Source organism: Panthera uncia, unplaced genomic scaffold (genome assembly GCF_023721935.1).
Source record: "Panthera uncia isolate 11264 unplaced genomic scaffold, Puncia_PCG_1.0 HiC_scaffold_1076, whole genome shotgun sequence".
Lineage (NCBI taxonomy): Eukaryota > Metazoa > Chordata > Mammalia > Carnivora > Felidae > Panthera > Panthera uncia.
Window position 1 is genome coordinate 2,846 of NW_026057674.1, and position 10,081 is coordinate 12,926.

General features: G+C 52.5%; 1 protein-coding gene across 1 annotated transcript; it reads left to right on the forward strand.

The window, feature by feature from the left end:
- The first annotated feature begins 339 nt into the window (after positions 1–339).
- On the forward strand, positions 340–8,076 carry LOC125916748 (tubulin alpha-8 chain). The gene is made up of 5 exons (XM_049623049.1): positions 340–540; positions 2,183–2,405; positions 3,522–3,670; positions 5,162–5,842; positions 7,558–8,076. Exons 1-5 carry the CDS (start codon positions 340–342, stop codon positions 7,849–7,851), a joined length of 1,548 nt encoding a protein of 515 aa, XP_049479006.1. The 3' UTR covers positions 7,852–8,076.
- The last annotated feature ends 2,005 nt before the right edge of the window (positions 8,077–10,081 follow it).

Consider the following 10,081-nt stretch of genomic DNA (forward strand, 5'->3'; position numbering starts at 1 on the left):
CTCATCACAGCATCTTTCCTTCTCTAGCGGTTGCTGAGCTCAAGTCTGCGCCACCGTCCGAGGCTTATGCACTTTTCGAACTAGGTCCGCCTCGTTCCCCGTGTAAAGACCTAAGGCAACAACGGAATAAGGGTATTGCTCCAGAGCTCCAACCTCTCAGATCCAGCACACGCCCCATAGAGAAAGAGAGGGTCGAGCAGACCTGGAGGACTCGGACGACCGAGGCTTTCCCTCCCTTTGGTTTTACAAACTGCCCAATGACCGGCTGCGGCGGGGATATTTCATAAGCTCCCGCCCAATAACGGAGAGGGGGGCGGGCCTCGGCGAGAACAAGACCCAATGAAAGACGAGCAGGGAGTCGGGCCCTGTCCTGCCGCGGCCCAATGGGAGCGCCGCTGGGAGGCATGGCCGGCGGCTCGGCGGGGATATATAAGACCCCCACTAGCCGCTCCGCACCGGGATTCGTGGTGTTGCTGGAGACTCGTAACGCGTCCGCAGTCAACGACCCTCCGCAAACGTCACCTGTCGGGAACAACCATGGTGAGAGGGAGCTGGGGGCACTCGCGGAGTGCACGGTGACGGGGTACTGCACGGGAGAGCGTGCTGGGGGTGCCCGGGGGTCCCCGGTAGGGGCCGGCTGTGCGGCAAAGAGGGGAGGCCGGGGCGCCAAGCAGCCCAGGGTGTGAGGGGCTGCGCGGGGCTTCTCGGAGAGTTTGGCGGGGATTCACGGTGACCACGGTGTGGAGGCTCTGCGGAAAGCCCGGGACGCCCGCGGCGTCCAAGCGCTGCTTTTCTGCGCCCCCTTCCCCGGGAGAGGCGGATGCGAGCTGGAGAAGTGCGCGCTCCAGCAGCGGACCGGATAGAGGTGGCGCCGGGGCACGGGGTCGGCGGGGCGCGGGCGGGGCTCGTCCCGCGCTGAGCTCAGCCTGGGGCCCCCAACCCCGGCGCCGCGGTGCAGCGCGCTGCGGAGTCAGGAACCTGGACCCGCCCGGGTTTCTCCCGCTGCGGCCCGGGACAAAGAGGCGCCCGCCCCCAGCTGCAGTCCCCGCCCACCTGTGAAGTCACACTCCCGCGCTGGAGGCCGGACCTGGGCGGACCTGCAAACTCCAGCAGGTTTCTCCAGTTCTGAACTGTTCCCTGAATGCCTTTGTCTTGCGCGGCCCAACTCCGGCCAGAAGTCAGACCTTGGCCCAGACCTGTCCGGGGGTGTCCGTGAGCTTCTGGTGCCTAAGGAGGAAAATCCTTTGCTGAGCTTCTGGTGCCCAAGCCCCTGAAGTCCCTCAGTTACATCGAAGAGCTCGGGGTGTGAACACAGGCCCCAGGGCCTCACAGGAATCTTGATCCCCGCCTGTGTTCCGGGCCCGTGTAAAGGCCCTGGGGCCGTCTTGCAGGACAGCTGGTGAAATTGCCACACTATTGCCGACTGTCTTAGAAGACCCCCTCCGCGTCTGGGAAGCGTGTGGCCCTTTCAGACAGATCCTCTAGACTCAGGGTTGGGGGTGAAGGACCAGAAGACAGGAGAGTCTGTCCCTTGCAGGAGTTATCTCAGGAGGGCTGAAAGGTGGGGTGAGCCGCCTCCGTGACTGTTGAGCAGTACTTCTCTGGATGGACTCTGTACTGCAGTGGGCAAGGACAAGTGTCCAGAGTCGGGGTATAGCCCCCCAAAAGGGGAGTTTCTGGGTAAACTTTCAAATTGGCTGTAACTCCAGAGCCACTTCCTCAGTTAATCCACAACAGACCTGATACTCTTCAGCACCTTCAGGGTGTGGAGGACCCAGAGTCCCCACCGGGGGAGACCCCTCCTCCTAGGGGTCCAGCGCTAGAGGCTTCTGGGGGGGCCCATCTTGGTGTGTGAGACTCTGGCCTTCCTGTGCCATCCCAGCCGGCACGCAGGGCACGAGGCAGTGGGATTTGGCTGCTTGGCATCAGTTTCTTCTAGTTCCTGCCCCTGAAGACCTAGGCTTAGCTGCCTTTGTTCTCAAGCCCTCAGAAAATGAAAAGAAAATGAGGTAGTTTGGCTCCCAGTGTGGGGAGGTCTGGAAAGGGAACCTAGTCTTTTGGGTTTCAGACCAGGCCTCGGTCTCCAGGGAGGAAAGATAAAAGGGTGCTTCCAGGGCCTTTTCAAGCCCCACCCCACACCCTCCCTCCTCCATTCACACCACTGCTCTGCTTCCCCCAACAGCGCGAGTGTATCTCCATCCATGTGGGCCAGGCCGGGGTGCAGATGGGCAATGCCTGCTGGGAGCTCTACTGCCTGGAGCACAACATCCAGCCCAATGGCACCATGCCCAGCGACAAGGCACTGGGCAGCGGTGATGACTCCTTCAACACCTTCTTCAGTGAGACAGGGGCTGGCAAGCACGTGCCCCGGGCTGTCTTTGTGGACCTGGAGCCTGCTGTCATAGGTGAGTGGGTGCTGTGGGGGGTTCCCCTCCTCTGGCCCATGTTTTTTTTGCGAGCCCCAAAGTCTGTGGGGAGCTGTGCTTAAGGGGAAAAGCTCTTGAAATGCAGGCGACGCCCTGCCAAGAACAACACTGGAGTCTGTTGCTTTTGTCTAGACTCTGACTTCAGCAGGGGTCCTGGGGGCTTTCTGTGCTGAGAGGGGATATCAGTCAATCCTCTCTCTCTGCCCGGAGACTGCCAGATGTTTGAGTCAGGGACCAGACCCAGAATGAAGACTGCAGAAAAGTGTGGATATGAAAGCAGAAACTTTAAACTTCCTTTCTCCTACCCACAGACTCTTGAGGATAATATTGCCTAAGGAACTGGGCACTGAGAACATTCTTAATGGCCCCCTGCTAAACTTTAACTGAACCGGGCCCCTTAATAGCATGTGGACCTATGTGAACTTGGCTGTTGCTGGCTCCCAGGGGGTTCTCTGCTTCTTCCTTTCTGCATCTGGATCTCCTCAGTTTCCTATTCCTAAAAACTTTCCCCCTCCTCCCATCTTTCTAAAGACATCTTTGTAGATGGTAAACTGTGGACTGGGTTTTCTGCATTAGTCTATGTTCTTATCCCAAGCAAAAGTCAAATGAGGGGCGCCAGGGTGACTCAGTCGGTTAAGCGTCTCACTCTTGGTTTCAGCTCAGGTCACGATCTCCTGTCCATTCCCCGCCTCTCCGCGGGGCTCTATGCTGACAGCACAGAGCCTGCTTGGGATTCTCTCTCTCCCTCCCTCTCTCTCTCCCTCTCTCCTCTGCCCCTCTGCATGCTCTCTCTCAAGATAAATAAATCTTTAAAAAAAAAAAAAAAAAAAAAGGTGAGATTCTCTTAGACATCCTCTGATCCCTCAGCAAGTGCAAGTTGCTCTGAGGGCAGGGACTATTAAAGGCGCCCCTGACCTACCCCCTCACAGGCCCAGGTAAGGACTTTGCAAGTGGGTCTCTGGAAGGCTGTTTGCTGTCCACGCTCCGTCTTGCGGTTACGCCCAGGGGAGCTTAGCAGCCTAGGTCCTAGCGCCTGTGTCCTTGTGGGGGATGAGACCGGCATCTCTTACCTTTGCCCTCTTTCTTCCCCTCAAGATGGGGTAAGAACTGGCATTTATAGGCAGCTCTTCCACCCTGAGCAGCTGATATCTGGCAAGGAGGATGCTGCCAACAACTATGCCCGAGGCCACTACACTGTGGGGAAGGAGATCATCGATCTTGTGCTGGAGCGAATCCGAAAACTGGTGAGCGGACCAGGTGCCCTTGGCACCTGCAGGCGATCAATGTGTCTTTACCCTCCCTTCCTGGCCTGGGAGGCCTGCCGTGTGCGGAAGAAAGGGAAACCACAGGCCTGTGGCTCTGACAGGAACCCCACGTGTCTTTACGGCTCCTTCCGCTCGTCTGTCTCCTTGGCTTCCTCTAGGGGGAGCTGTGTATCCTGGGTGTGGATCTAGGGCTAGCAGCCCGAATAACCTGTTCTACCCTGAGTCTGTGGACTCAGGCTTCCGGCCTGCTGGTGCCTCGCTATGCCAGGTCTAATTGTCCAATCCAAGCCTTCTTTGAGCTTTGATCCCTCTCTAGCCCCAGCAGGTAGGAGGAAGCTGCCTTGGCAGCCTGGCTTGTTCTTAGATTCCTAAACAGTACTTTTATGCCTGGGAGAGACTCCTGCTTACTGGTTAGTTTTTAACCGCTTCCCAGTTTACCTCATCCCTTGCCTGAGGCACTGAGAACCAGGAGTGAGGCCAACTAGGAGCCAGCACTTTGGCACTGGTCCTCTAGAGGGATTGTTCAGACATACTCTCTGCTGCTCCCTAGTCGAGACTGAGGACTTCCATTGACTTGAGGAATGGGATTCCATGCTTTCTAACGCAAAGTGTACCCCCTAGGCTTAGGATTTTCTTGAAGGGTTTTTCCGGGGTGGGGGTGGGGGGTGTTTTTTGTTACCAATTTGCATAAAGCCTGCTTTTAATGTATTTTTATTGAGAGGTAATTGGCATAGCATTAGTTTCAGGTGTACTATGTAATGAACTGATAGTATATATTGCAAATAAATGGAGAGTTTTTTATGCTACGATACCCATGTGTCCGGTATAGATTGATGCTCTTCTAGTCCAAGGCCCAGCTATATCAGAAGTTACCGTGTGTACTTGTTAAACCTACAGGTTCCCGGGTTCCACTCAGAAGTGAGGGGCCTGGGAACCTATATGTTCAACAGGATACCACCACTGCCTGCCCCCAACTCCCACTCTCCTGCAGCCAGGTGGCAGAGCTACTGAGCTGAGAGGGCCCAGCTCTCCGACTACGAGTCCTATGTCCCACCTGAGCCTCCCCTCCCCCCTCCCCTCACTTGCCACCACATGCACACAGCAGTGTCCTTCTGGGTCATCTGTCCCCTCGAACTCCAAACCCCTTGTAGGTATTCTCTTCTCACCTCTACAGAGGCAAAGCAAAAGAGCATGAGAGAACTTTCTGGAGTCATGGAAATTTCTATATCTTGATTAGTTTGGTAGTATAGGTATACACACTTGTCAAACCGTTCACTGTACATGCAATAAAATATATACACTTCAGTACAAGTTATGCTTCAAAGTTTTTTTTTTTCCTTCTAAATATAGAAGTGAATACTGTCGTAGTTGCATCACAGTAGCCTTGCAGACAGAAGAGCGTTGTCAGAAGGGGGGGGGAGGGCGGGTGATAGGCCATCTGTACCCTAACAGTGTTCTCTCCTACCCTAGACAGACCAGTGCACCGGGCTTCAGGGGTTCCTGATCTTCCATAGCTTTGGGGGTGGCACTGGCTCAGGCTTCACCTCCCTGTTGATGGAGCGGCTTTCTGTTGACTATGGCAAGAAGTCCAAGTTGGAATTTGCCATCTACCCCGCCCCCCAAGTGTCCACAGCGGTTGTAGAACCCTACAACTCTATTTTAACCACGCACACTACCCTGGAGCACTCAGACTGTGCCTTCATGGTGGACAACGAGGCCATCTATGACATCTGCCGCCGCAACCTGGACATTGAGCGCCCCACCTACACCAACCTCAACCGGCTCATCGGCCAGATTGTGTCCTCCATCACTGCTTCCCTGCGCTTCGATGGTGCCCTCAACGTGGACCTCACAGAGTTCCAGACCAACCTGGTGCCCTACCCCCGCATCCACTTTCCCCTGGTGACCTACTCCCCCATTGTCTCAGCCGAGAAGGCCTACCACGAGCAGCTGTCCGTGGCAGAGATCACCAACGCCTGCTTTGAACCCTCCAATCAGATGGTCAAGTGTGACCCTCGCCACGGCAAATACATGGCCTGCTGCATGCTCTACCGTGGAGAAGTGGTGCCCAAGGATGTGAACGCCGCTATTGCCACGATCAAGACCAAGCGCACCATCCAGTTTGTGGACTGGTGTCCCACGGGTTTCAAGGCAAGCCGGGAATGAAGCGGGGGAGGAGGGGTTCGCATGCTGCCTGCGTGCCTGCTAGAGGGGAGATTCCTAGAGAGCCCCAGAGCATGGAAACAAAAGTGCTAGGGATGGGGAGAATCGGGCAAATCACGACTTTTTTATTTGACTTCAAAGCTTGCCCTTACAAAGGGAAAAGTAGGTTTCGTGTCTCTTAGCCTGGCAAATAGGCACTCCCTAGGTTTGCCAGTCAGGTCAGGGAACCCGTCGTTGACATGTGCCAGGGACATACCCACAGAATCCGTCTCCTCGGAAGGGAGTGCTTTTGGAAGCGCGGAAAAGCCTACCATTCAGATAATGGGCAAGACGTGGGTCAGAAGTCTATGAATGCAATCTCTTGAGGAGTAATGAGGAAGAATCTGTTTATATGCCCCGTTCTTTCGTCAGTCTACATTCCCAGAGGGTACTGGGCATATGACCTAGTTTTAAGTTTTATGGGTTTTGTTCCAGTGTGCGATTAGAAAGATTAAAGGTGGCAGCTGAGGCATTTAAGAAAAACACACAGCTTCCTTGCACTGTTGCAGACGTGACCACAACTGGAGGCGAGGCAGGGACTCCTGGTCATAAAGATAATAGCTGCTTGCTAGTTTTGAGAGCTGTCCTATAGCTCAGAACTAGAAACCAGGGGTAGGAAGTCTGGGAGGCGGATTCTCCCAGCTCCATATTAGGAAAGCTTTAGCTACTCAGAGGAAGAGTAGACCGCCTTCAGGAAATAGTAAGCTTGCTCTCATTAGAGGCATTAAGGGGGAAGCTGACCTTTTTTTTTTTTTTTTTTTTTTTCCCCAAACACTGAATATGAAATGTATTTATATGTTCTGAATAGAGCAATGTCTAAAGTAGATTTTCCCAAGGTTTTCTATTTTTTAAAACTATTTTCTAAACTATAGGAAAGTGGAGAGATTAGTTAACAACCATATACCCACTACCTAGATTCAACATCTGACTCTGCTAGGTTTCCTTTATTTTTGCTTTGCTGATCCATATAAACTCATAGGTATTACACACAAGTTTGTTTTGTGTCTAGCAAAATTAATAACACTTCTCTAAAGTAAGAATACCTAGTCAGTATTCAAACTTTCCCAATTTCCACAAATGTGCTCTATAGTCAGTGTTTCAAAGTCAGGGTATAATCAAGGATTAGGCATTATATTTGTCTCTTAAGTCTAATCAAGGATTAGGCATTATATTTGTCTCTTAAGTCTTTTTTTTTTTTTTTTTTTTTTAATGTTTATTTTTGAGAGAGAGAGAGACAGAGCACAAGCAGGGAAGGGGCAGAGAGAAAGGGAAACACAGAATCTGAAGCGTGCTCCAGGCTCTGAGCTGTCAGCACCGAGCCCGACGCAGGGCTCGAACTCACGAACTGTGAGATCACGACCTGAGCCGAAGTTGGACGCTTAACCAATTGAGCCACACAGGCACCCCCATCTCTTAAATCTTTTAATGTAAAACATCCACCCTTTTTCTTGATGTTTTGACTTTGAAGGGACTAGTCTTACCATCTTGAAAGTCCCACATTCTGGATTTGTTTTCTGGTGGTGGTTAACTTGTTCCGTTATCCCTGTGCTTCTTGCAGCCTGGCAAATGTCACACGCCGGTTGACCGGCCCCTTTCCCAGTTATGGGAACCCCTTCCAGGGAACGCAGAACCCAGGGCTTACACTACTTGCTGTTTCTTCTTAGGTTGGCATTAACTACCAGCCGCCCACCGTGGTGCCCGGGGGAGACCTGGCCAAGGTGCAGCGGGCAGTCTGCATGCTGAGCAACACCACGGCCATCGCCGAGGCCTGGGCCCGCCTCGACCACAAGTTTGACCTGATGTATGCCAAACGGGCATTTGTGCACTGGTACGTGGGTGAGGGCATGGAGGAAGGAGAGTTCTCTGAGGCCCGAGAAGACCTGGCTGCCCTGGAGAAGGATTATGAAGAAGTGGGAACAGAGTCTATGGACGGCGAGGACGAGAGTGAGGAGTTCTAGGGGTCCCGGCACCTGCAACGCCTGGGCTCTCTCCCTGGTTTTGTGTCTCTCGTTCCACTGTTTCCCTAACCCCCTACAAATACAATCAATGTCTCAAGTGATGTGGAGCTCTGTGATGTGGAGTTCTGCCCAGCTGTGGGCCTTCACTAACTTTCCCAACTGCCTTATTGCCCTTCTAAGTTAAGGGCCAGGGTGGCCTCTGCCTCTAGGGATTGCAGCCAGGGGAATACCTAATGGAGGATCGATGGTGCTGTCCTGTGCAATCAGACCACCTGACTAATGTTCAGGGGCTCAGGACCCATGCTGTGGTGCTTTGACTTCATGTGGTGGTTCCCTGTGTATCCCCTTATCCCCAGCCCACCGCAAGGAAAGGTAAGCCTTGTAGAGGTTCTGGTGAAAGCTGCTGAAACTTTACCCGTGCCCCCTGCCATTCTGGGGCAGAACGTCTGTCTCCATCTCAATGCCAGGAAGGAATCCAGCGTTTTAACCTATCCTCCCTCCTCATGGCCAACAGAGGGCAGTAGAGGTTGAATCCACATGAATTCACAGGCCATTCTGCAGCAGCCATCTTACAATTTAGGGCTCTACCCCGATGCCATATAAGGGCACTGGGTCCAAGAACCAGCATTCCAAAAGACAGGGGTCTTCAGCCTGGGGCTGTGAACATCTGAAATAGTTTTTAAAGTGATTATGAGCCTTTTAAGGCAAAAACTGTATTTTTTATTTTCAAAGGGGTCCCTGCTGAGAAAGGGACTATTTATTGTTCTAGGATCTAGCCACATAAAGTCTTAGAGATCAGTGCATCAGTCAGGAGAAGGGCCTGGCAGGAGCTAAGCAGTAAACTGGATGGACCCTTCTAGCACAGCCCAGGTTCAAGGAGGTTTCTCTTTAATGTGCTTAACAAATCTCAGCCAGGCAGAAATGTATTCTCTGAAGAGGAGGGATATCTCCATGGGGCCAGGTTCTGCCCCTGGCAAGACCGTTGAGGAGAACCCAGCCCGGTCCCCAAACCCCCCCCCCCCCCCCCCCCCCCCCCAGATGGGTAGGACCTGTGCTTTTGGCCTAAATCTAACTGCTTTGATTTTCAAACATTTAATTCTAGCATTTCACTCAGATGTGTCTGCTTTTTTTAGGCACCAGTGAGCCTTGGGGCTACCTGAATGGGTCACTTAGTGACCTTGCTCTGGGTTCAGGGGACAAGTTTATTCATGTTAACCTAGGAACTAATCCCCAACATCAATGAGCCTTGCTTGATTGATCCCTGGGAGCGGTTTAGTATCCTACAACTCGTTAGCACAGTGCTCAGATCCGGAAGACTTTGACCCTTACAGTGAAGCTGCATGTACTTAATAGGGGCTGTGGACCTATGCAAATTACCAGTCCCAGGCAATGGGTCTGTTTGTGAAGGTCCTCAAGGACTTAAGGGCTTGGGTTAGAGGTGAAGTTAAGGTATAGAAGGAAGGGAAGGAGGTTAGAAAAACCTGGCCAGTGCCCATTCAAGGACCTGGATCTGTCTGTGTTCAGCAAGTACATCCAGCCTGCTCTGCCGGTGTCTTCATCCAGAAACCAAGAGCAGATATTTTAACTCTTTCCCTGCTTTTTCCCTCACTGGACACATGAATTCACACATACTGGCACTTCTTCCTCTGTTGGTTCAAACCACCATGTTGAGAGACCTCTCTTCCCCTACAAGTGCCCCAGGCGTTGGGAAGGAGAATGGCCAATGAGGGTTGGACACCTAACCCTGAGGCTCTCCTGTGATGAGAGACCAGATAAAGTGAGTCAGTTACAAGTGGGCGGAACAAACTAGATAATTTATTTGGATAAACCTGCAGCTGCCATTACCTTCTCTCATGGCCCCAAACTGGAATAAGTGTAAGTCACATTCTCTCTTCCCACTTCCTATATCCCTTTTCTGTGTAGATTTTCAAAATATGCAGGAAGAATCTTTGTTCAGTCTGTGTCTGGATTCAATGTCCCTCCCCCAACACCCACCACCGACCCCCAAACAGTCATTTCCCTGGGTCCCCAGAGAGAACCTTGCCTGGGTTCCTTTCAAATTAGGGAGTCCTTGGTGGGTTAAGGATGGAGAAGTAGAGAAATTCTTGCCTGGGGAGTTGTGGTCTGAAATTTAAAGGCACTTAAGAGTCTTTTTTTTTATTTATTTATTTTGAGAGCCTGAGAGGGCGTGCGAGCAGGGTAGAGAGAGAGAGAGAGAAAGAGGATCCCG

Coding starts and splice junctions, on each gene's coding strand:
- LOC125916748 (XM_049623049.1), top strand. CDS start 340: ATGAAAGACGAGCAGGGAGTCGGGCCCTGTCCTGCCGCGGCCCAATGG. Junction 2,406..3,521: donor CCTGGAGCCTGCTGTCATAG/GTGAGTGGGTGC, acceptor CTTCCCCTCAAG/ATGGGGTAAGAACTGGCATT. Junction 3,671..5,161: donor TGGAGCGAATCCGAAAACTG/GTGAGCGGACCA, acceptor CTCCTACCCTAG/ACAGACCAGTGCACCGGGCT.